The 27,168-nt window shown below is 44.9% G+C and overlaps 1 protein-coding gene across 2 annotated transcripts in view; it reads right to left on the minus strand.

Moving 5' to 3' along the window:
• Positions 1–27,168, minus strand: part of LOC120917642 (5-hydroxytryptamine receptor 3A-like) — a 58,042-nt gene that overhangs the window by 1,669 nt on the left and 29,205 nt on the right. For both annotated transcript variants that reach the window (XM_040329088.1, XM_040329090.1), the window contains exons 4-7: positions 12,710–12,819; positions 11,132–11,304; positions 8,013–8,173; positions 2,370–2,574 (exon numbers count right to left, since the gene is read on the minus strand). In XM_040329088.1, coding sequence (XP_040185022.1) covers positions 2,370–2,574; positions 8,013–8,173; positions 11,132–11,304; positions 12,710–12,819 — 649 coding nt within the window. The remainder of the gene's footprint in view (positions 1–2,369; positions 2,575–8,012; positions 8,174–11,131; positions 11,305–12,709; positions 12,820–27,168) is intronic.

Below are 27,168 nucleotides of genomic sequence, written 5' to 3' on the forward strand. Positions count from 1 at the left end.
AAGTGGATGTAAACCCCCAATTTTTTTTTTTTTTTATGTCACAATGTAGAGTATACGATTCCCTATCATCTGTGCCCAGTCTTGCCACACAGAGTTAATCCAGCGCTGAGCAATCCTCTTTTAATGTTCAGTGAAAATTAACAGAATTCCAGATAAAAACTTGCCAAATTATAAAGTCCGTTTCTCTGTTCTTGCTTTGTGTTACAGGTTATTTACATATCCTGGTAATCTACAATGAACTTTGGATCACCTCATATTATGATAAACATAACATAACATATGATAAACATGTCCAAGCTCTAGATATGTAAATAACCTGTAACACAAAGCAAGGAGAGAGAAACGGACTTTATAATTTGGCAAGTTTTTATCTGTAATTCTGTTAATTTTCACTGAACATTAAAAGAGGATTGCTCAGCGCTGGATTAACTCTGTGTGGCAAGACTGGGCACAGATGATAGGAAATCTTATACTCTACAGTGTGACATCAAAAAAATAATAATTTTTTTGGGGGTTTACATCCACTTTAACGTTTTCAGTATTGTTTATATGTTGACATGTTAGCAACATAAGGGCATTTTGTCTAATACTATGACTTCCTATGATCGTCAGCTTCAACTAGTGGGCACATTTTTTTCTGATTAAAATATTTCAGAAAAATTTACATTTTGGTCTGAAGCTGACGATCATAGGAAGACATAATATTAGACTAAGTACAATGAAAATTTGTGCAGCCTGGGCAAATGTTTTTTAAATAGACCGCTTAGTGATGGATGAGATAAACCTCAGAGAAACCAGTGGTGGCTTGTGGTCAAAACTTACCTGGCTCCCTCACTCGCACTAGCACTTCCAGTACTGAATGTATGGAATGGGGAGGGTTGCTGTGGTGTGCTGGAGGTTCGATGGGGGATCTATTGTCGCTGGGGGGAATAGTGTTGCTGGTGGGGAATATAATGTTGCTGGGAAAGGGTGGTCTTACTTTGCTGGGAATGACAATTGTTACTGGGGTGATCTACTGTTGAGGGAGAAGTCTACTGATGCTGACTGCTGGGAAATCTGTTGGTGCTGCTGGTCTATTGTTATGGGGGGTCTATTGTTATGGGGGTCTTTTGTTACAAACAACTGGGCTGATAGCAGTAGAAGCCTATCGGTCTGCTGTATTCAGTACCTTCCTCCACAACCCGGAAGATTGGGGAAGTGGTGCAGATCGTCCTGAAGCCAGTTAAGATGATGACAAGGGACTTCAGGTAATTGTTTGGAGACTGGGGGGGGGGGGGGGGCGGGGCATAGAAAGGTACTGGCTAGATACATTAGGCTAAAAGGTAAATCCATAAGTGATTTGAGTTTCCCAGGGAGAAGCAACAGAAATACAAATTTAAAATTAAATTCAAAATGAAAGTAAAAAAAACACCTATCGTTAAGTATCACTTACATTTTTTGTTAAAGCGGAGGTTCACCCAAACAACATTTATATAAGACCAAATTCTTTATATTACCAGCATGTACAGCCGGCACTTTTTTTTTTTTTTTAGGCTGTACATACCTTATAATCTATATTTGCCACCTGGCTTCCGGGTACTTTTCCTGCGGGAGTAGGCGTTTCCAAACTGAGCCGCAATGTAATCTGGGTGTTCGCCCAGATGATTGATGTCTATCAGAAAATGTTCCCCCCAGCGGATAAGGCCCCGCCCCCCGTATTGCGTAGGCGCCTCACGGAGTTTCCGAAAGGAGCCGAACAGGTAAAGCTGCGAGTCGGCTTTATACGGCGCCTGCGCAGTCAGCTCTACACGGCTCCTAGTCGGTGCGCAGGCGCCGTGTAGAGCCAACTCGCCCCTTTACATGTTCGGCTCCTTTCGGAAACTCTGTGACGCACCTACACAATACAGGGGGGGGGCCTTATCCGCCGGGGGGAACATTTTCTGATAGACATCAATCATCTGGGTGAACGCCCAGATTACATTGCGGTTCAGCTTGGAAACGCCTACTCCCGCGGGAGAAGTACCCGGAAGCCGGATTGCAAATATAGATTATAAGGTATGTACAGCCTAAAAATAAAAAAAAAGTGCCGACTGTACATGCTGGTAGTATAAAGAATTTGGTCTTATATAAATGTTATTTGGGTGAACCTCCGCTTTAAATGTTATCTTTTTAGATTAAATATACTACTTGCCTAACTGTATTTGGTTTTAAAGTTTTTTGAGTTACTGATCCAGAACTAATATGCACATCTGGATGAGAGAAATCAAAAGTCCTTATCAGCATTATTGTTCTGACAGCCAAACATTTAGCAGGTTCTCTCATGGCAGGCTTGTCAACCCATGTCATATTTCACTGAATTGTAGATTTAATTCTATTTTCATATAACATACCTAACATGGGAGTGCTATCAGAATTGGGCAGCAAGGCATTCAGAATTAGCAGCATCACGGAGAATCCCAGAACAACGGTGATCTTGAAATCAAGTCTATTTTCGTAATTGTGGATGAACATACTTGCAATATCCAGGAATACCAAGAAACAGGCAGGTATAATGAGGTTTAAAACATATATCACAGCAACTCTTTTTATATAAATCTATGGGGGAAAAAAACAGTACATAAATATATTGCACATTCTCTCAGCCAATTGCACGCAGACACCACCAACAATTATTGGTGCAAATGGGATTGATTTACTAAAAGCAAATAGACTGTGTGCACTTTGCAAGAGCACACCTCGGGTAAAAAGTACATTTATTTAACAAACATTTAAAAATAACAATTAATACAAGAAAAAGAAAACAACATATTAAGGGTCGATATATGAATCAAAATTGCATTTTTATAATAAACATTTCCGTGAGATCTGGTTGTGTCATGCAGATGACTGTAAATAATGTAGGATGGCTGTGCTAGGTCTCGACGCGTTTCCCAAGAAGAGTCTCGCTTCTTCTGGAGGAGCACAGATAGATGACGATGATAGAGGACTTCTGGCCTACTAGCAGATATGGATAGCTCTTTTTAAAGATCAAAGAATATTATAAATGGATATGTACGTATATGGGTATAGTACCCTATTTTGTAAAAAATAGACATTTCAAAAGATATAGGGCCAGATTCAGGTAGAAATACGTTACGCTGCGGCGGCGTAACGTATCCCATTTACGTTACACCGCCGCAGGTTTATAGCGTAAGTGCCTTATTCACAAAGCTCTTACCTGTAAACTTGCGGCGGTGTAACGTAAATCCGCTCGGGGGAAGCCCGCCTAATTCAAAGGGGGCGGGCACCATTTAAATTAGGCACGTTCCCACGCCGAACGTACTGCGCATGCTCAGTCCGTCAAATTACCCGACGTGCATTGCGCTAAATGACGTCGCAAGGACGTCATTGGTTTCGACGTTAACGTAAATGGCGTCCAGCGCCATTCACGGACGACTTACGCAAACAACGTGAATTTTAAAATTTTGACGCAGGAACGACGGCCATACTTAACATGGGTTACACCACCTAGAGGGCAGCCTTAGTTTTACGCGGCGTATCTCAACAGAAACGACGTAAATTTAGAGCAACGGGTAAAGCGTACGTTCGTGAATCGCCGTAACTAGTCATTTGCATATTCTACGCCGACCGCAATGGAATCGCCACCTAGCGGCCGGCCTAGAATTGCATCCTAAGATCCGACGGTGTAAGTCAATTACACCTGTCGGATCTTAGGGCTATCTATGCGTAACTGACTCTATGAATCAGCCGCATAGTTACGACGGGCAGGTCACAGAGATACGACGGCGTATCAGGAGATACGCCGTCGTATCTCTTTTGTGAATCTGGCCCATATTGTCAACTGTTCATAAAAATTAATAGATAAATGCATATACTGCCAACCATGCCACAAAGCTGATCTCATCCCCAGAAGCTGTAGAATGGCGGAGAGATGGAACCAGTGGGAAACCGCAAAACCCGGAACCGGAGCAAAGGATGTATGTCCCAAACTGGGAAGACCCACACCCTGTGAGGGAGAAACACAAGCGCACCAGTGGCCAGTCTACGGCAGGCTGCCTAAAAGTATAAATGATTTATTTAATAAACATGTAAAAAGTATAAATGATTTATTTAATAAACATTTAAAAACAACATTTAATACAAGAAAAAGAAAACAACATATTAAATGTCGACATAGACCGGCCACTGGTGCGTTTGTGTGTCTCCCTCACAGGGCCTTTCCAGTGGATTTGGCAGACAGGATCGGATCGGATAGCAGTGGGTGTCAGCAGACATGTCACTGCTAACATCCGCCGCTCCATAGGGGTGATTAGATGGTCTGATCAGTTCCCGCTGAAAAACTGACAGGCGGATCTGATCAGATAGCCTGTGTGAAAGGGCTCTTAGGTATTCCATTCTATGAATATCTGCTATAATATTCAAAAGCTGGGTCATGGAAGGGGAACAGGGGATAACCAATTTAATGGCATAGTCCTCTTCGCTGCTAAAAAAATGTAAGGCCCCGTACACACGACCGAGTTTCTCGGCAGAATTCAGCCAGAAATTCGATCGGAGCCGTATTCTGCCGAGAAACCCGGTCGTGTGTACACTTTTGGCCGAGGAAACCGACGAGGAACTCGTCGAGCCAAATAGAGAACATGTTCTCTATTTCCTCGTTAGTCAATGGGGAAACTTGGCTCGCCGAGATCCTCGGCTGCTTCACAAGGAACTCGACAGGCAAAACGATGTGTTTTGCCCGTCGAGTTTCTCGGATGTGTGTACGGGGCCTCAGACGTAATCCTTTTCACAGGTTTACTGAGACCAGGGAAGGGAAGACCTAAAAGATAATATAATGGGAGAGACAGAGCAAATAATCATTGAAGAAGAGACATTACAGAGTATCGCCACCTATGTCCCTTTGTGGAGATTTCCCTTCACTTCCTGTCCCATAGTCAAACAGGAAGTAAGAGGAAAACTCTGCAAATTAAGGGAATTCCTTGGGGACCCCCAGGTCACCAACCAGAACTACTGTCCCTATTGGAAGATTTCCCCTCAATTTGGTTTCTGCGCACAACCCAAAATTTGGGATTTTCTTTTACATTCACTTTCAATGATAATGGTAAACTGGATAAATAGCAGAGGTGAATATCCTTAACAGGGGCACAGACGGCAATAAAACCTGACAGGCGTTCTAATTCCTCTCCACTCTATCCAAAACTAAAAAAAAAAAGTTTTGCCTTTAGTTATACTTTAAGGGTCATGGAGGTGTGATACTTCTGGTGTTCTGTACCAAAGTACCAAAACAATAAAACCTTAAAGCGGGAGTTCACCCGAATTTTTTTTTTTAACCTTAGATTGATGCTCATTTTGTCTAGGGGAATCGGGTAGTTTTTTTAAAATCGAAGCAGTACTTACCGTTTTAGAGAGCGATCTTCTCCGCCGCTTCCAGGTATGGTCTTCGGGACTGGGCCTTCCTATTTGATTGACAGGCTTCCGACAGGCTTCCGACGGTCGCATACATCGCGTCACGAGTAGCCGAAAGAAGCCGAACGTCGGTGCGGCTCTATACGGCGCCTGCGCACCGACATTCGGCTACTTTCGGAAAATTGTGACGCGATAGATGCGACCGTCGGAAGCCTGTCAATCAAATAGGAACACCCAGTCCCGCAGCCCATACCCGGAAGCGGCGGAGAAGATCGCTCTTTAAAACGGTAAGTACTGCTTAGATTTTAAAGAAACTACCCGATTCCCCTAGACAAAATGAGCCTCAATCTAATGTTAAAAATTAACTTTTCAGGTGAACCTCCACTTTAAGAGCAGTCTCTCACTCTGCACCACATAACAGGAAATTTTGGAAGTGGAGGACCAAACCATGTCCGTACAGGGAAGGGTAATACTCCGTTGGAGAATATGGGACCATTTATGCATATAAGTTTGATAGTCCTCAGTAAGAGGAATGATCTTGTGAAGTAATTTATAGACAGAGGATATTAGGTGCAATTGATAAGTCCCTGGGAACAAATATATTCAAATTCAGTGGGTTTAGGCAGGGTAAGGGACGGGGATAGGGAGGAGAAATCATGTTTAATTTGGAGGTTGGAGGTAGGAGAAGAACATATGCTTGGGAATGTGATACTTAGTCTGAAAACCATCAAAGGTGCAGAACCTTCGGGATGTAGGGTTAACATAGTGACGTAGCTGAAAGAGGGAAGGCTGGGCCCAGGGTGCCACACAGGTATAAGATAAACTGTCCAGGATAAGGGGGTTAGAGTGCATGTTGGACATTGGAGGGCATGGTGAAGAGCATCGTAGCCAGACATAACTGTTTTAGTGCAGCATCGGTATGTGTAGAGGGAGACCAAATCAAGAGCAAGGGTGTGAGGGGTAAAGGGAATCCATCTCAATTTCTGACCATCTACTCTGGGAATATTGACAAGACCAGGAGGCAACAGAACATAAATGGGTGGTGTATTTAATAACAACAGGAGCTCCCAGTCCCCCATGAGCCCAGGGAGAGAGCACCACAGAGCCAGCAATCTGATGTGCTTTGTTGTGCCATACAAAATTGAGGAACCAGCGTTGTACAAGTTTGAGTTGGGTCAAGGGTATGGGTACAGGCAAAGTTTCAAACAAATCAAGTAATTTGGGCATTACAGAAATATTTTAAATGTTTATACTCCTCAGCAAAGAAATAGGATAGGTGCCTCAAAGTTTCAACATGTTATTCATTTCCTGTAAGAGAGGGGGAGTGTGTAGGTCCGAGCTCGCATGGTGAAAAGCTTTTGCGGGCGCGCTCCCGTGATACAGCGGCGGGCATAGCTGCCGACTGTATCACTCGGCCCCGCCCCCCGGCGTGCCGCATCAAGGGATGTGATTGACAGCAGCGCCAGCCAATGGCTGCGCTGCTATCAATCTGTCCAGCCTAGCCAATCAACGGCCAGGCTGGGAACCGAAGAGGATCACAAGGACGCGCGCTCGACTTTCAAGGGGTGAGGTAAGTAAAACGGGGTGTATTTAAAGTCTCCCAACAAGACTAAAGGGAATCCGGTTCCTAGATCCTGGATGTTACAGAAAGGCTGGCAATGCGCGCGTTTTGTCACAAGATGACGTCGTCGGGATTGAATGCCAATCCCCGACGACGTCATCTTGTGACGAAACGCGTAGGTGTGGCTTGCAACCCAACGCCATCACGTCTCACACAGCAAGCAGGGACAGCGGGAGGACACGAGGAGAAGACGCCGAGATCATTTGTTTACACAGGCAGGTGCCTTATTTCAATGCGCGCATTGCCAGCCTTTCTGTAACATCCATGATCTAGGAACCGGATTCCCCTTAGTCTTGTTGGGAGACTTTAAATACATCCTGTGTCCATACTGACCGCTGTAGTGGTCATTAGCTCTGGTAAGCAGACTACAACACTTTATCACTTGGGTGTTTTCTGGTGGATAGATCGCATGGATCTTTTCTGATGTCACATCTTGAGTATTATATCAGTGATTCACCTGATTCACATTGGAGATTTCATGCTTTGGACTTCCAATTATTCACTGTTTCCCACTTGTTACGTTTGGACTTTATTAACAATACTCGTCTATATTATAGCATGGATCTTTGATTGCCTGTGGATTCAGGCCACCTTTTTACATTTTCATATTTTTTGTGTTTTTTATTTGTACACCTATGTTCATTCATTAGGTTCTCACTATCAATTATCACTAGTTTTTGCGCTGTACCTCCTTTTTTTAACTTGTCCTTAAATTTGTACCTACAATTTTTTGGTACTTGGCAGCACTTACATTATCTATTTCTGCGCAGTGTTTTTTTCTTATAAGAAATGTATTTTCTTTGAAAAAGTTTTTTCCAAGTAAAACGTGGGTTCGGGGGATGTTTTTTCACCTTAATGCATAGGTTTTTGTAGATCATACTAACCTAGGTGGATGCAGCTTCGGTCCGCAAAAGAATATTCTTAATAATTGCAAGAGAAGATACATAGCAAAATACAGTGAGAAAGGTGAACGGATGTAAAGTAGTTAACATGCACTGTCATTCCTTACACTGTAGATGACTTGGCTGTATTCCAGGCCCATGGTCTTATGTGTCGTGTTGTACACTGCTACCGACTGCAGCTCCCATTCATCTTTAGAGGCAAACACATCTTTTGCATTTTGGTTGACAACTGAAGAGTTGCTTTTTGGCCACATAACAATATCTGAAACTACAAAGAGCGGCACTGCTGCTATTAACTATTCATTCTGGTAAACATTCTAATGCAACTATAGATAAACCAGGAAAAGGCAAGATATTGGTAATAAAGTGGCTTTTAGAAAGACGCTAATGTCCACATTCTAGATCACATTTATTTCCTTATACATCATACTTCTCAACTTTGTAACTTAACCAGTTAACAACCGCCCTATAGACGAAATACATCTACAAGGCGGTTGCTTAACTCTGGGAGGACGAGAATCGCGCTCCCGCATGCCCTCTGGGGCACGCACACGGGAATCTCCGGAGGACCCGGCGGATCACGGATCACGGTAAATCGCCGCTGATAGCGGCGGTTTACCACGTGATCGCTCCGTCCAATGACGGAGCGATCACTAGTAAACAAACCGGCGTCATGTGATGACGCTGGTTCCTCCCTCCCCTCTCTGTACCGAACGGTACAGTGTGTGAGAGGAGAGGGGAGAGAGCGGAAGTAGCAGCAGCTGCTGTGGGCTGGATCTGTGACAAATGTAGTCACAGATCCAGCCATTCATCCCTCCCTGTGCAATACTCTGCAATAACACCAATACTCTGCAATACCCCCCATACTCTGCAATACCCCCCATACTCTGCAATACCCCAAAATACTCTGCAATGCCCCAAAATACTCTGCAATGCCCCAAAATACTCTGCAATACCCCACAATACTCTGCAATACCCCACAATACCCTGCAACGTCGCCTATGGGGATTCTTAGGTAGCGAAGTTTGGCGCCATTCCACGAGCGTGTGCAATTTTGAAGGGTGACATGTTGGGTATCTATTTACTCGGCGTAACTTCATCTTTCACATTTATACAAAAGAATGAAGAAAAAATACTAAATTTGCTAAATTTTATAACAGAATCAAAGAAAAATTCATTTTTTTTACAGAATTTTCAGTCTTTTTTCTCTTATAGCGCAAAAAATTAAAAACCCAACAGTGATTAAATACCACCAAAAGAAAGCTCTATTTGTGTGAAAAAAAAGACGAAAATTTCATTTGGGTACAATGTTGTATGACTGAGTAATTGTCATTCAAATTGTGAGAGCACCGAAAGCTGAAAATTGGTCTGGTTATTAAGTGGGTTTACGTGCCCAGTGGTCAAGTGGTTAAAGCAGAATTACATTTTATCTAAACAACACAAACTGAATACAGAATTTATTCATTTTTAATATTTGAGCAAACTCACCCATCCATCCATGTCTCTATGCTTTATTTTGTTTAAAAAAAAACACCCCCCTAGCATTTCTAGCTGCAGCCATCTTGAGTAATGACAGATGATTTATGTAGCATTTACTCGATTGAGTCTATCTGCCTTTAGCTCAAGCGTGCAGGCAGGTTGGTGTGCTTAGATAAGAAAAACCCTCCTCCAAATGAAAGGACTTGGTTTCTATGATGTGAACTGGCCCTTGGATTTACCAAAACTATGAAATACGAGGACCCACCTGAACAAGATATTAAATTTGTATCAATTCAGACAAGCCTTTGCACTACATAGCATTTGGTAGATATAAAGGAGATTGTACAATCAGATTGTAATTTGTATGGTTGCCTTAGGGGAAGAATTAGGAAAATGGGTGAAAATAAAACAAGGTGTGGTGTATTAGGCCCATTTCACACATATGGACCGCTAAATGCAGATGGATGGAAACCCTATTTTCCAACCATCTGGTGGATCGGATCGAATGAAAATGGACAAGTGGTTCTTTTTCATCCAATCCCTCATACAGGAGAGCGGGGCTCTGATAGGTCCGTCTGTGCACAATGAGCAGAGACAGATTTGTCATCCGCTGGCTCAGCGAGAATCAACGGATCGATCCCTGCTGAGCAAGCGGAGTCCGTCAAAACTGACATATATGTGTGAAAGGGGCCTTAATAAGGAAGGTGTGAGCAAGAGTGATAATACATGCCCATTCTGTGACGCACTATGGCAGTGCATGATGGGATATGATTTACAGGAAGTAATGGAAGCAGAAATCATTTTTTTAAATTTAAAAAAGAAACGTGAAGATTGAAAGCTGCCATTGATGAGGTAAGTGAGAGATAAGCACATTAGAGTGTTTTACAAACTTGTATGTTCAGCTTTGTCAAGCATACAGGGTCAGAGGGGCCCAGAGTAAATTAGGGACAGTTGTTGTTACCTTATGTGTACAGTGCTTTGAAAAAGTATTCATACCCTTTGAAATTTTCCACATTTTGTAATATTACAACCAAAAACATAAATGTATGTGAAGTAAAAGGAAAATGATAAATAGTTTTCCAATTTTTTTTACAAATAAATATGTGAACAGAGTGGCGTGCATTTGTATTCAGCCCCCTTTAGGCTTTGTTCACACTGGTACAACACGACAGTCATACGACTGTGGATCCAATTTTGCCCTGCAAATTGAAGTCTGACTTCCATTCGACTTCAGTGAATGGGATCCGACTTTGATCCCGACAATACCAGGCCCATTGAGTCTGATAGGGATTTTAAGGGGAACTCCCACGCCAGAGAAACAGCGTGGGGCCCCCTCAAAATCCTTACCAGACCCTTATCGAGCACGCAGCTCGGCAGGTCAAGAAAGGGAGCGAGCGTCCCCCCACCTGAACCATGCCAGGCCAGATACCCTCCAGTACAAAAAACAAAAAAGAAAGACAAAACCTACACCATATACCTGCCTGTATAGAGATGACAACCAATCCATTGACACTCCCCAAATCTGAGGTTGCTGCCGTAGCCAAAACCAACTGCATACAAAAAGTAATTCCTTGGGAAGATCAAAAGAAGATAAACATCCCAAAGACAAATAGACGGCTACTTAGGCTATAACAGGCAATGATGGATCATAAATAAAAATTAATGTATTTTATTATGTATCAAAAACATATAAATAGATACCCTTGACATGTCTTCTTCCACTACATGATCTGTGCAACAAGCATACCTGTGTACATAAAAGAGCCAAAGGAGAGCTTGCATGTCTGGATGTCAAAAGGAAACTTGTAAATGTTCAAATTGCAGGTGCTGATGATGCGTAGTGGCATTGCATTAATGATTTGCCCATTGTTACGCAGTATATAATATGGAATTTCTGGAGAGTTGTCATCATTTTCTGTCCTATGGGACATGAAATGTGATTAGCTACAAAGCATAATACAAATATCCCATTATACTAATAATGCATTTTAACCCAGAATACACTTTATGCACACCTTTTCTGATTGGACGAAGTGGAGGTCATGACTTCATCCACCGTCTCTCCCCCTTTTTCAATCAGAGAATGCTTATATTCATTGAAAACAATACGATGGGCTCCCTGAATGGCAGCAGTGCCAAGCGAGTGACCCCATGTATTCAGTGTGCATGAGGGAAGCCACTGGAGCAGCACCTGGAAGATCACAACTATCACTGTGTATAGCGTGGAGTACTACAATGATTTTCAACATCCTCAGCGGCCCTCCAGATATGGATTCTTATATAAAGCCAAGTATGAAAAAAAGATAATTGCTGGAGTTCTGATTTAAAAATAAGAAAAACATCATATATTAAAGTACTTATCTTCAGATCTTACATTTTTCAAAGCAAATGACAATTTTTGACACACCAAATCAATGAGATATCTTACAACCCTCATTTTACTAGATTTTAAGGGCCAGATTCACATAGAGATACGACGGTGTATCTCCTGATACACCGTCGTATCTCTGACTTTGGCCAGTCGTATCTATGCGACTGATTCATAGAATCAGTTACGCATAGATATGCCTAAGATTTGACAGGTGTAACTGTGTTACACTGTTGGATCTTAACTGCAATTTAAAAATGGCCACGGGGGGCGTTCTCGCTGATTTACACTGAGAAATATGTAAATCAGCGAGATACGCCAATTCACGACCCGACGCAGTGTTGTTACGACGTTTACGTAGCGGTTTTCCCGGCGTATACTTACCCCTGCTTCTATGAGGCGCAGCCAATGTTAAGTATAGCCGTCGTTCCCGCGTAAAAAAAAATTTTTACGTTGTTTGCGTAAGTCGGTCGCGAATATGGATGGTCTAAATTTACGTTAACGTCGTCCTAGCGACGTCATTTGGAGCATGCGCACTGGGAAATTTCGCCGGCGGCGCATGCGCAGGTAAATCGGCGCGGGGACGCGCCTGATTTAAATTGTACACTCCCCCTAGCCGCGGAATTTGAATTCCGCCGGGGGATTTACGATCCGCCGCCGCCGCAAGTTTGGAGGTAAGTGTTTTGTGAATTACCCACTTGCCTCTCAAACTTGAGGCAGCGGATCTTAAATCACATAGATCACGCGGATCTAAAGATCCGCTGATCTATGTAAATCTAGCCCTAAGACTGCTGTGTAATAAGGTACACAGAAGCTCTTCTGTAAGAAAGTATTTTTACATATATTGGAGACCTGGTTATGTTCAATACAACCCCCTTTTTCCACTGAAGTTTATGGTATGCCCAAATCATGGAAGTTGTTACTTCATATAAGAACCATCACACTGAGCTCACTTACATTTCGTAGATGTAAAGGTCTGGTTTCCAGAAATAATCACTGTTAACAAACAGTTTCTTTATTCCACAAAAGTCACCTGGGTTCCAGCTAATGTATTCATCTGTCCATGCCTGGTAGGTAAAAACAAAATTAAATGACCCAGGATACCTGCATAATCTTATACTTATATGGTAGAGAAAGAGGTGAGAAAACAGCCTCATTTGCGCTAGCTTAGTTACACCAAGTTCCCCCTCAAGTAATATTATTGCATACTCAGGTTGACAGCTCTTTTCCCTGGAATCTGATAGATGCACTACCTTTGGGAACACGCACCAATGGCATCATAGCACACTTGTATTAAAAATGGAAACTGAAGTGCCACACCACTGCTAAGAGGTCCAGATACAACTTTGTTCCAATAAATGAAACCATTGACAGCTGTCTGGCTCACATGGTTACTGCTCACAAGACCTCTGCTTGTAATCACACTGAAAGAAATAACATTAAAGATCCTGCTCACATCTAGTCCATTCACATCATGTTCAATCAAGCCCTGACCAATAGAAACATAGAAAAGTGACGGCAGAAAAACAGAGTGGTCCATCAGGTCTGCCCACTTTGTTTTATTTTTTAGAAGCTCATTGGTTTCTATGCAGAAGTGAACTTATTTTTGCGCTTTACCACCTTTGGTAAATAAACCACATTGTGTACTTAAAAGTGGGGTATGCCTGTATAGATCTATGTTTGTCCCATGCATGTTTAAAACCACTTGGGCCCCGTACACACGAATTCAGCCAGAAACTCGATCGGAGCTGGATTCTGCCGAGAAACTCGGTTGTGTGTACACTTTTCACCGAGGAAGCTGACGAGGAACTCGTCGGGCCAAATAGAGAACATGTTCTCTATTTCCTCGTTGTTCAATGAGGAAAGTTGGCCCGCCGAGATCCTCGGCGGCTTCAACACAGAACTCGACGAGGAACTCGATGTGTTTGGCACGTCGAGTTCCCCGGACGTGTGTACGGGGCCTTACTGTTGACTCACTAACTACTAGACATGTGCAATGTGTTTAGTTAAAATTTCGAGTTTTAACAAATTTAGACAAATTCGGTAATTTGGAAATATCAGAATTTTAGCATTTCTGAATTTTTCCATATATTCGGAAATACGAAATTTGAAAATTCGAAATTCTGAAATCCTAAATTCAAACAATTCAGAAATTCTAAAGTTCGGAAGTTCTGAAATCCAAAAATAAGAATGAAAATCCAAAAATAAGAATGAAAATCTGAAAATTCAAAAGAACGAAAAAAACGAATGAAACGAAAACTAACAACTTTTTTGGCAGCGCGCATGTCTACTCACTACTTTTGCTGGAAGTCTATTCCAAGCATCAACTACCCTTTCAGTAAAATAATACTTTCTAAAATTCGTTTTGAACTTTCCTCCAGTTAATTTGAGGTCGTGTCCCTGTGTTCTTGATTTTGGTTTCATATTGAATAGGGTTGTCCCGATACCACTTTTTTAGGACCGAGTACAAGTACCGATACTTTTTTTCATGTAGTCGCCGATACCGAATACCGATACTTTTTTTAAATGTCATGTGAAAGTTTTCAAACCACAATACAGACTAAGGATATTTTCTTCAGAATTATGAAGAACTCTAACTCAAGACATTATAAAAGAATAAAAATGAGTAAAAATGAATAAAAATGTTTTATTTGCTTGTCACGCAGTAGTAAAAAACTCAAAGAATTTTCATAGAACATGTTGATAAATACAAAAAAAGTATTCTATTTAGGTATCGGGAGCATTTGCGCGAGTACGAGTACTCCCGCAAATACTCGGTATCGGTCCCGATACCGATACTAGTATCGGTATCTGGACAACCCTAATATTGAATATCCCCTCTTGAATGTTATTCATTCCCTTGATGTATTTGAAGGTTTCAATTATGTCTCCCATTTCCCGTCTTTCCTCCAGACCATACATATTAAGTTCCTAACTAGGGATGAGCCGAACACCCCCCGTTCGGTTCGCACCAGAACCTTCGAATGGACCGAACGTTCGCACGAACATTTAGAACCCCATTGACGTCTATGGGACTCGAACGTTTGAATTCAAAAGTGCTAATTTTAAAGCCTAATATGCAAGTTATTGTCGTAAAACATCTTTGAGAACCCGGGTCTTGCCCCAGGGAACATGTATCAATGGAAAAAAGTTTAAAAAACCAGTATTTTTTTCAGGAGCAGGACTCGACCGTTTTTAAAACTTTTTTTCCATTGGTACATGTTCCCTCGGGCAAGACCAGGGGTCTCAAAGACGTTTTCACAGGAAAACTATAGACACCCAGCAGGATTTTTTTTTATTTAACCACTTCCTGACAGCCGTACGACTTTATACGGCCGCAGGGTGGCTCTAAATCTCTCGGAGGCCGTGTTTTTACGGCCTCCGCTCCTCCTGGCCACTGGGGGGCGCGCGAACGCCCGCCGCATCAATGGGATGCCGATGCGCGTGCCTGGTGGCCGTGATGTCCGCTAGGCTCCCGCGATCGGCGGTTACAGAGAGAAGGACATGGATCTGTGTGTGTAAACACACAGATCCATGTCCTGTCAGGGAGAGAGGAGATCGATCTGTGTCCCTTGTACATAGGGACACAGATCGGTCACCTCCCCCAGTCAGTCCCTTTCCCCCACAGTTAGTAACACTATATAGGGTACACATTTAACCCCTTCCTCACCACCTATTGTTAACCCCTTCAATTCGAGTCACATTTATACAGTAATTAGTGCATATTTATAGCACTGATCGCAGTATAAATGTGAATGGTGCCAAAAATGTGTCAAAGGTGTCCGATGTGTCCGCCATAATGTCGCAGTACCGATAAAAATCGCAGATCGCCGCCATTACTAGTAAAAAAATAATAATAATAATAATAATAATTCTGTCCCCTATTTGTAGGCGCTATAACTTTTGCGCAAAACAGTCGCTTATTGCGATTTTTTTTTTTTTTACCAAAAATATGTAGAATACGTATTGGCCTAGACTGAGAAAAAAAAAACAAATTAAAAAAAATTGAGCTATTTATTACAGCAACAAGTAAAAAATATATTTTTTTTTCAAAATTGTCGCTCTATTTTTGTTTATAGCGCAAAAAATAAAAACCGCAGAGGTGATCAAATACCACCAAAAGAAAGCTCTATTTGTGGGAAAAAAAGGACATCAATTTTGTTTGGGAGCCACGTCGCACGACCGCGCAATTGTCAGTTAAAGCGACGCAGTGCCGAATCGCAAAAAGTCCTCTGGTCAGGAAGGGGGTATATGTGCCCAGTAAGCAAGTGGTTAAGCATCATTAAAATCACTGCTCCTGCATATTGTACCTGCTGGGTGTCTATAGTATGCCTGTGATAACGTCTTTAAATAGCACAATCACCTGCCTGCCAGTAAATTAGAAAGAACTGATCTAGCTAAGCTATACAGTGTATAAATATATGTACAACACCTGGGATGTATATATATCCTCTACACACTGTAACATTAACTGACTAGCCTGCCTGCTCTATCTACCTGCAAAAAATTACACTCTCTCTGTCTCTCTCTGTTAACTGCCGTAACACACTACACAAGGCCGCCCTGCAGCAACTTAAAGCGGGGGTTCACCCAAACATTTTTTTTTTAACATGACATTTAGCCGAGTTGTCAGAATGACAATCGGCTGTTTTTTTTTCAGTGCCGTACATACCGTATTTTCACCGCCGCTTCCGGGTATGTAATGTGCGGGACTGGGCATTCCTAATTGATTGACATCCTTCCGACTGGCGCATACAGCGTGTCACGAGTTGCCGAAAGAAGCCGAACGTCGGTGCGCAGGCGCCGTATAGAGCCGACTCGCAGTCCGGCTTCTTTCGGCAACTCGTGACACGCTGTATGCGACGGTCGGAAGGATGTCAATCAATTAGGAATGCCCAGTCCCACAGATTACATACCCGGAAGCGGCGGTAAAAATACGGTATGTACGGCACTGAAAAAAAAACAGCCGATTGTCATTCTGACAACTCGGCTAAATGTCATGTTAAAAAAAAAAATTTTGGGTGAACCCCCGCTTTAAGTTGCTGATTGTGTTATACCATTATAAGTCAGATGTTCTGCTATTACTGAATAATAATACCTATTTGCTGTTTTCCGCATGGTAAAGAGTTTCAGTAAACACATCTTCTGGTTTACCACAGTTTGTGTTTCTTTTCTACTGCCCCGCATCATACATACTAGGGGGAGTACAACTGGGGGGATCCGTAGTGGAGAAGGATCTGGGGGTCTTGGTAGATCATAAACTCAATAATGGCACGCAATGCCAAGCTGTGGTTTCCAAAGCAAGCAAAGTCCATTCTTGTATTAGGAGAGGTATGCACTCCAGAGAGAGAGATATAATTTTGCCCCTGTACAAATCATTAGTAAGACCTCATCTGGAATATGCAGTTCAGTTTTGGACACCAGTTCTCAAAAAGGATATCGGGGAACTGGAGAAAGTGCAGAGAAGGGCAACCAAACTGATAAGAGGCATGGAGGAACTCAGCTTTGAGGAAAGATTAGAGGAACTGAATTTATTCACTCTTGAGAAGAGGAGAATAGGGAAGGATATGATCAACATGTACAAATATACAAGGGGTCCATATAGTGAACTTGGTTTCGAGTTATTCACGGTCAACACAGATGACAAGGGGGCACTCGTGACGCCTAGAGGAAAAGAGATTTCATCTCCAAATACGGAAAGGTTTCTTCACAGTAAGAGCTGTGAAAATGTGGAATAGACTTCCTCCAGAGGTGGTTCTGGCCAGCTCAGTAGATTGCTTTAACCGATTGCTTCCCGCTGTATGACTATAAACGTCCTTTCTTTGAAGAGGAATACCGTTGTTATCGTAGCAGCTAGCTACAATAACCCCGGTATCCTCTTTAGGAGCCGGCGGTTCTCTTTCTCCCGCCGCGCTCCGGTGCCCTCCGCCGCTTACCGTGGTCATTGGTAACAGCGGAGGCGATCCGGACCTGTCCCTAGCCTGACATGGAGACGAGTGAGGGGAAGATGGCCCCCACCCGTCTCCAAGTCATTGCAGGGCGGAAGCGACGTCAAAACGTCACTTCCGCCCATAGCTCTTAAAGTGATATTTTTTTTCAAATTACATTTTTTTTTATTGAATTTTAGTGTAAATATGAGATCGTGGGTTGCCGATGGACATCGAGTCCACCCAACCCCCGGGCACACTCCTGCAGCAGGAGCAAGAGCGTGCCACTGAACGCCCGCCTGTAATTGCGCCTGTGTGAGCCACCGTAAAGGTATGGCGATTTGCACAGGAGAGTCGACCTGCCGCCGTGAGCAGGTCGGCGAGCAGGTCGGCAAGTGGTTAATTGTGATGAGAATCAATATGTTGGTCTTCTTGTTTCTGTCATCCTAAGAAACTAGGTTCTACCCTATTTGACCAGCACTCTTAGGCCGGGTACTCACGACCAAACATGTATGGTGAAAGCGGTCCGTCGGACCGTTTTCACCATACATGTCTGCCAGAGGGCTTCTGTACGATGGTTGTACACACCATCGTACAGAAGTCCGCGCGTAAACAATACGCGGGGCGTGTCCGCGGTGTCGCCGCGTCGATGACGCGGTGTCGCCGCGACAATGACGCGGCGACGTGGGCGGCCCGCCTTTAAAATGCTTCCACGCATGCGTCGAAGTCATTCGACGCATGCGAGGGACGGCGGGCGCCTGGACATGTACGGTAGGTCTGTACTGACGACCGTACATGTCCGAGCGGGCAGGATTCCAGCGGACTGTTTTAAAACAAGTCCAGGAATATTTGTCCGCTGGGAAAAGGCCCGGCGGGCAAATGTTTGCTGGAATTCGGCCCGCTCGCGCCCACACACGACCAAACATGTCTGCTGAAACTGGCCTGCGGGCCAGTTTCAGCAGACATGTTTGCTCGTGAGTATGGGGCCTTAGAACTAGCGCAACAAATATATATATTTTTTACCATTTCTGGTTGCTTTTGATGGTCTAGTTTGATCCTTAAGAGCTTGTTGTACCTAATCTGTACATACGCCGCTGTTTTTTACTCTCAGACTGTGTCTGGCCTGCATTACTTGCAAGTTATATTTACATTTGCCATAAAAGTTCTATGGTTGTACTGCTCTCTGTGTGTGTGTGTTTTTTTTTTACAACTATTTACACTTCCTTCGTGAAATGGTAGGAGTACAATGTACCCCATTACCAATTCACATAGGGGGGGCCAGGATCTGGGGGTCCCCTTTGTTAAAGGGGTCTTCCAGATTCTGATAAGCCCCCCGCCCGCAGACCCCCACAACCACCGGCCAGGGTTGTGGGGATGAGGCCCTTGTCCCCATCAACATGGGGACATCCTCCCCATGTTGAGGGCATGTGGCCTGGTACAGTTCAGGAGGAGGGGGGCGCTCTCTGTCCCCCCCTATTTTCTGCGGCCGGCCAGGTTAACATGCTCGGATAAGGGGTCTGGTGTGGATTTCTGGGGGAACTCCACGCCATTTTTTTTTAAAATTTGGGGTGGAGTTCCCCTTAAAATCCACACCAGACCTGGTGTGGATATTTGGGGGAAACCCCACATAATTTTTTTTTAAATTGACGGCGGGGTTCCCCTTAATATCCATTTCAGACCTGAAGGGCCCGGTAATTGAATTTGGGGGGACCCCACGCTTTTTTTTATGAATGAATTCTCTCTGAATTGCCGGGAGCCGACAATTCATTATAGCCGCAGGTCAGTTTTAAATGACTTTTTTTCTTTCAGAAATGACACTTTGTGCACAGACAGTTCTTAGTACGGGAAGCATGCGCTATTTCACATGCTTACTTTACACCCCCCCAGGTACGAAATTTAAAGGAATATTTCACTTTAAGCATTATTAAATTCACTGCTCTCGAAAAAACTGCAGTTTTTAAAACTTTATTTGCATTGATACATGTCCCCTGAGACAGGACCCAGGTCCCCTAACACTTTTTAGGACAATAACTTACATGTTAGCCTTTAAAATTAGCACTTTAGATTTCAAACGTTCAAGTCCTGTAGACTTTAATGGGGTTATAAAGTTCACACGAACATTTGGTGTGTTCGCAGGTTCTGGTGCGAACCGAACAGGGGGGTGTTCGGCTCATCCCTATTGGTGAATAGTCACATATTCTGGATATTACTAGGAGTGCAGTGCCATCTGCTGGTGGTAACAGACAACACAGTGATTGTATTCAGATTGAATTGTGTTATAGGAATACCTTTGCACATAAATATTCAGATTACATATTATTTAGCAATGTTATCCAGAGCACTTAGGTCAAAGCTGTTAACAGAATGATTAAAGTGGAGGTTCACCCTATAAAACATTTCTAACACTACATCCAGCCCAGTTCTGCATATAAAATGACACTGACCTTTTTTTTTTTTTTTGCTGTAGATAGCGTTTAGCCGTGGAATTCACCGCGGCTTCCGGGTAGGGAATCCCGCGGGAGTGGGCGTTCCTATTGACATGCCAATTGATTTACATGCTAAACGATGGCGCACACAGCGCGTCACAACTTCCCGAAAGAAGCTCGGGTCGGCTCGGCTCTATTCGGCAGCCTGTCAGGTTTTACTGCTATCTGGGTCTCTAAAGGCTATATTTTGGATATGCTGCCCTTTCAATGGGGATTTTTTAGGGCGGGGGGACCCTTTATCCCATGGTACCCTCTTGCCTGGGTTGGTGGGGGTGCCATAGGGTAGGAAGGTGCCGGTTCATTCCACGGTTTGGGGATATTACCAACCTTATAATAAACAAAAACACATACAACACATAAAACATAAACGTCTAGAAAATTCATATAGTCATAAACATAAAGTGCATTAAAAATATAATCAAGTGATCATAAAAATGCCAGTGCTATTAAACAAATGAACAGTCCATTGATTGTCCCAAAATCAAGCAATATCCACTTGAAGCCCTCCAACACTAATATTTCCCAGTGTAGGAAATCATGTTGTGTTCAGCGTGTGAATCCACCATCACTATGCACTCATCAGGAAAGCTAATGAGGATCATGTCACATCAACCTCACAAAGTCCTGCTTCGCTCTTGCATGCAGACCATGTGTTTCCAAAACTGAGCCCTGGGTGAAGAATGATCACCACACGGAGCCCAAAAATGCGGTATATAGTGTAGTATTTATTGAATATTAAAATTAGCTCAAAAAACATCAGCTTCCACGTGGAACAGAACAAACAAATGCGGCCAGACTTACTAAGATGGCCACTGATCCAGGACCCGGCATGATGTCATCATGTAAGGCCTCAACCAATGCGTTTCCTACACATGCACGTCCTCAGGGGATATGCTTACTGATGACGTTATTCGTATCCTCTTTAAATAGCCTGCGGGCATGGCAAAAGACAGGAAATGAGGCGTGCCATTTTATTGTGGACTAACGCTCAGCCATATTGCCATGGTCCAGATAAATTAAATGGACACAGAGCACTATGCAATTAAGCAGCAGGTTACATGAAAAAAAGCACACAATTTCAATAAAACAGCCATTATTTTGTGGTCCAAATAAACGAAACCTAAAAACACAAAAAAAAACACAACATTATAGATTACCTATTGCCGCAATATTATAGATTAGCAATAATATTTCCAGCTCAAATATAAAAAAATGGAAATACAATATATATATTGCTGGCAAAAAAACAATTAGCACTAGAATTAACTAAAAATATATATAAAAATGTAATAACATTTTTTTCCATAAAATTAAATAAAATTTCACGACATTGGCGCACCTATGGCGAATTGGTGCATGCAAGTGTACGGCTATGCCATTAATCGGCAAATGCATGTGTGCGGTAGCACGTGCAAAACTTAAGAGATACGAGATAAGAGATTGCTGATCTGCTCAAAAGATTGCTGGATGATCCTCAGCCCCCCTGTGTTCATGTGCCTCTATGTGTTCTGATCTTGGATTCCCTGTTACTGACCTGGCTTGCTACTGACCTATCTTATCTTCATTCCGCTCTCTGACCCCTGGCTTTTACTACTGACTCCTCTGCTGCCTGATTGCCTGTGTATGGCCCCGGCTTGTATTACGGACTCTGCTGCTATCTGACAATCTGTGTATGACCCTGGCTTGTTCCAATTCCTGCTACCTGTCTCTGTTCCTGTCTGATCCACTGTGCATGACCCCTGACCTGGTACTGTTTCCTGTTTGCCCTGATGCCTAATACGCCTAGAACTGCTGAAGGACACCTGCCCTACAGTGTATCCTGCTTGTTCCTGCTACCATCCGGTAATCAGCTACTCAGCTCTTCAGACTACTACAGCTGGAAACCTGTACTTCTTTGGGCACTGCATTCTCTTTACTACCTTCAGGGGTGCTCTGTACTCAGCCACAAGGGGAGCCCTCTCAGCACTTCAGCCTCCAACAATAAATCAATATATATAATGTAACATTAAATAGAAATCTCATACATACATAATCTAGAATAGAAAAGGGTGCCAGAAAAGTTATATAAATCAACAATTAGGCCCCTTTCACACGGGCGGACCGTATGTCTGCTTTTTCATCCATCCGTGTACGGATGAAAAAGGGACATACATTGGTCCCTATGAGATCGCGGGTGTCAGTGGATGAACATCCGCTGACACCCGATCTCGCCCGCTTCCGCATTCCTCCGATTCTACAGACAGAAGAAAACCCTATTTTTGACAGATAGTCCGTGTTCATCCGATCCCCCCATAGGGGAGAGCGGAGAAAAGACAGGGCGGCTCAGCAGGGATCAATGGAGCGATCCCCGCTGAGCAAGCGGAGGTTCACGGGGCGGATAAGTGTGAAAGGGCCCTAACTCAACTATTATCAACAAAGCAATTGATGTTTATGTCAATGTTAAGACCCCTGGGTACAAACGTGCCCAACTCATATATCTATTTGGTTTCCAACATGGACACCATTCAATGCTTATTGCACCCCCTCCAACGTGTGTGAAGCAAAGCAATCCCCATAAATTTAATACCAGCAGGGTCCTTATGGTGGCACCCCCTAAAATGTTTTGACAGAGAATGAGATATTATAGAGGTTGTTCCTCAATCTCCTGGTAGTCCTCCTTATATATTGCTTCTCACAGGAACACTCTAATAAATAAAAACATGTTAACTGTTACAAGGAAAGCGTTCATGTCAGAAAATGTTACCTCCCTAGGGGGGTAAACAACATTCAGAGCTATCTGTCCCATTAAGTGGGTGCTCTATGAAAGACAACTTCTGGTCTTTCCAGTAACAAATTCCCCAAAATTGGTTCACTTCTCAAGATCTCCTAATGCTTCTTAATATTACTAACTTGCACATGTTAGTAATAAAGGGGCAAACCATTTTGGATTGTGTCTTATGTTTGAGTATTTATCTCTCCCTACTCATTTCAGCTACTTGCTATTTTTGTTATAGCTGTCAGGAGTGTGTGGGCTCCTGCTCCATCATAGCTGTTGGTTCCAGCATTCTGGTTTTGCGGGTGGCATTCTCCTTGTCTGTCTGTCCATCTGCAAGGTGGCCAGTCTCTGGGTGGAGACTAGAGCTGCACGATTCTAGCCAAAATGAGAATCATGATTTTTTTGCTTAGAATAAAGATCACGATTCTCTCACAATTCTCGTGGTGTAAAATCTTTCACATTATACAAAACAATTTGGGCTAACTTTACTGGTTAGTTTTTTTTTGTTAATTCATTAAAGTAATTTTTACCCCCAAAAGAAAAAAAATGGAAAGACTGCCGCACAAATACAGTGTGACATAAATATTGCAACAACCACCATTTTTTTCTCTAGGGTCTCTACTAAAAAATATATATATATATGTTTGGGGATTCTGAGTAATTTTCTAGCAACCAACAAGTGCCAAAAAAAGGTTTAGTGTTTAAGTGGTTAAGCTTTCTTCATTTACACAACAAAGTCTATTCCTTTGATCTAAAGGACAAATTGTTACAATGTTTAGACCATGGGTCTTCAAACTATGGCCCTCCAGTTGTTCAGGAACTACAATTCCCATCATGCCTAGTCATGTCTGTGAATGTCAGAGTTTTACAATGCCTCATGGGATGTGTAGTTCCGCAACAGCTGGAGGGCTGTAGTTTGAGGATCCCTGGTTTAGACTTAGTTCCACTGCTAAAGAATGTTGTGATATTTGGCCGGCTGCCCGGATGTATTCCTTTCTTTTGACGGCTGTTGGTTTCAGCAGAGATCGGGAAATACTTTGTCAAGATCACAACAGGGAAAAAATCGCGATAACGATTCTTGACAATTAATTGTGCAGCTCTAGTGAAGAATAAACCTGGTTTAGGCCAGCCAAGCCTACAGTCTCATGCATGTGGTCGTGTGTGTAATACGTGTTCCAAAGCTCCCTGTTTGCCTGCCCCGCTCTGCTAGATTGGATTCCCTCGTTGACGACCTCAGATCGGATATCAACTATTCTCTGAACTCATTCTGCCTTTTGACTATGGATTGACCCTGACTATTCTGAACCTTGTCTGCCTTGTACCTGAAATATCATTGAGCCACTCTGCCTGTCTGCCAACCGCAAGTACCCAGAGGCGTAACTAGAAACTTCTGGGCCCGGGTGCAAGAAATCACAAAGGACCCCCCCCCCCCCCCCCCAAAAAGCATGATTTTGATACTTTTTTTTTGAGGGGGTGGCAACGGCGGTAGTTGAGGGGGGGTGGCAGCTGTGTTACCTGAGGGGGAGGTGGCAGTGGTGGTGTTGAGGGGGGGTGGCAGCGGTGGTACTTGAGGGGGGTGGTTGTGGTGGTACTTGAGGGGGGTGGCAGTGCCACCCTCTCCCACCACCACCTGTGCCTCTTACTGATCCCATCCTCCCATGCACCACGGCCACCCCCCCCTCAAGTACCACCGCTACCACCCCTCTTTAAGTACCACTGCTGCCACCCCCCCCCCTCAAGTATTACCGCTACCACCCCCATCAAGTACCAGCGGTGGACTGGTAGTACTTGTGGGAGGTGGCAGCGGTGGTGGCATCCTCTCCCACCACCACCTGTGCCTCTTACTGACCCCATCCCCCACCACTGATCTCATCCGAATCCCCCCATCACCTCTGTTGTAGAAGTAATGGGGGGATAGGGATGAGATCAGTGGTGGGGGGATGGGATCAGTAAGAGGCACAGCCAGGTGGTGGAGGAGGATGGTATCAATTGCTGAGCTGAGTGATCTCTGAGACTCTGACTGTCACTTTTGATTGACTTACCGTCAGTCTATCCCCCACTTTCTGTTCTGTGGCCTGGGTCACTCTGTCACCTTCACTGTGCGCGGCTGTGCTGTGCCTTCTCCCGCCAGGGTGTCTTGCCTCATGCCTGGGACATCGGGTAGGTACACGCGCGCACGCTGCTGCAGAGTCCGCCCCGCCTCCCTACATCTGTCTGTCTGTGTCTCTGGATAGGCGGGGGCGGGGACGGTCCACAATCTCAGTGAGACGCTGCCTCAGGCTCAGCGGCAAAAGCACGCCCCGCGGCTGAACGAACAGCACGCAGTGTGCATAGGGTTGCCACCTTTTCGTCAAGCCAAACCCGAACATTTTAGCGGCGTACAGCAATTTTTTTTGTAGTACACGCTATAGGATGGTAGGAGATTTGGGACACCTTTGAGGTACCCTAGAAGAGTAGTAAGGAGGCACGCATAGCGCGCTGCAGTGAACAGTGGCTGTGGACATTGTCAGTCAGAAGTGCAGTCAGCAGTGTCAGTAGGGCAGTGAGCAGTGTCAGCAGGGCAGTGGACGGTGTCAGTAGGGCAGTGGACGGTGTCAGTAGGGCAGTGGACGGTGTCAGTAGGGCAGTGGACGGTGTCAGTAGGGCAGTGGACGGTGTCAGCAGGGCAGTGGATGGTGTCAGTAGGCAGTGAGCGGTGTCAGTAGGCAGTGAGCGGTGTCAGTAGGCAGTGAGCGGTGTCAGTAGGCAGTGAGCAGTGTCAGCAGGGCAGTGAGCAGTGTCAGCAGGGCAGTGAGCAGTGTCAGCAGGGCAGTGAGCAGTGTCAGTAGGCAGTGAGCGGTGTCAGCAGGGCAGTGAGCAGTGTCAGCAGGGCAGTGAGCAGTGTCAGCAGGGCAGTGAGCAGTGTCAGCAGGGCAGTGAGCGGTGTCAGTAGGCAGTGAGCGGTGTCAGTAGGCAGTGAGCGGTGTCAGTAGGCAGTGAGCGGTGTCAGCAGGGCAGTGAGCGGTGTCAGCAGGGCAGTGAGCGGTGTCAGCAGGGCAGTGAGCGGTGTCAGCAGGGCAGTGGACGGTGTCAGCAGGGCAGTGGACGTTGTCAGTAGGGCAGCGAGTGGTGTCAGTAGGCAGTGAGCGGTCTCAGCAGGGCAGTGAGTGGTGTAAGTAAGCAGTGAGCGGTGTCAGCAGGGCAGTGAGCGGTGTCAGTAGGCAGTGAGCGGTGTCAGTAGGGCAGTGGATGGTGTCAGTAGGGCAGTGAGCGGTGTCAGTAGGGCAGTGAGCGGTGTCAGCAGGGCAGTGAGCGGTGTCAGCAGGGCAGTGAGCAGTGTCAGCAGGGCAGTGAGCGGTGTCAGCAGGGCAGTGGACGGTGTCAGTAGGGCAGTGGATGGTGTCAGTAGGGCAGTGAGCGGTGTCAGCAGGGCAGTGAGCGGTGTCAGCAGGGCAGTGAGCGGTGTCAGCAGGGCAGTGAGCGGTGTCAGTAGGGCAGTGAGCGGTGTCAGTAGGCAGTGAGCGGTGTCAGCAGGCAGTGAGCGGTGTCAGTAGGGCAGTGAGCGGTGTCAGTAGGGCAGTGAGCGGTGTCAGCAGGGCAGTGGACGGTGTCAGTAGGGCAGTGGATGGTGTCAGTAGGGCAGTGAGCGGTGTCAGCAGGGCAGTGAGCGGTGTCAGCAGGGCAGTGAGCGGTGTCAGCAGGGCAGTGGACGGTGTCAGTAGGGCAGTGGATGGTGTCAGTAGGGCAGTGAGCGGTGTCAGCAGGGCAGTGAGCGGTGTCAGCAGGGCAGTGAGCGGTGTCAGCAGGGCAGTGAGCGGTGTCAGCAGGGCAGTGGACGGTGTCAGTAGGGCAGTGAGCAGTGTCAGCAGGGCAGTGAGCAGTGTCAGTAGGCAGTGAGCGGTGTCAGTGGGCAGTGAGCGGTGTCAGCAGGGCAGTGAGCAGTATCAGCAGGGCAGTGAGCAGTGTCAGCAGGGCAGTGAGCAGTGTCAGCAGGGCAGTGAGCGGTGTCAGCAGGGCAGTGAGCGGTGTCAGCAGGGCAGTGAGCGGTGTCAGCAGGGCAGTGGACGGTGTCAGCAGGGCAGTGGACGTTGTCAGTAGGGCAGCGAGTGGTGTCAGTAGGCAGTGAGCGGTCTCAGCAGGGCAGTGAGTGGTGTAAGTAAGCAGTGAGCGGTGTCAGCAGGGCAGTGAGCGGTGTCAGTAGGCAGTGAGCGGTGTCAGTAGGGCAGTGGATGGTGTCAGTAGGGCAGTGAGCGGTGTCAGCAGGGCAGT

The sequence above is a fragment of the Rana temporaria genome, chromosome 11, assembly GCF_905171775.1.
Source record: "Rana temporaria chromosome 11, aRanTem1.1, whole genome shotgun sequence".
Taxonomy (NCBI): domain Eukaryota; kingdom Metazoa; phylum Chordata; class Amphibia; order Anura; family Ranidae; genus Rana; species Rana temporaria.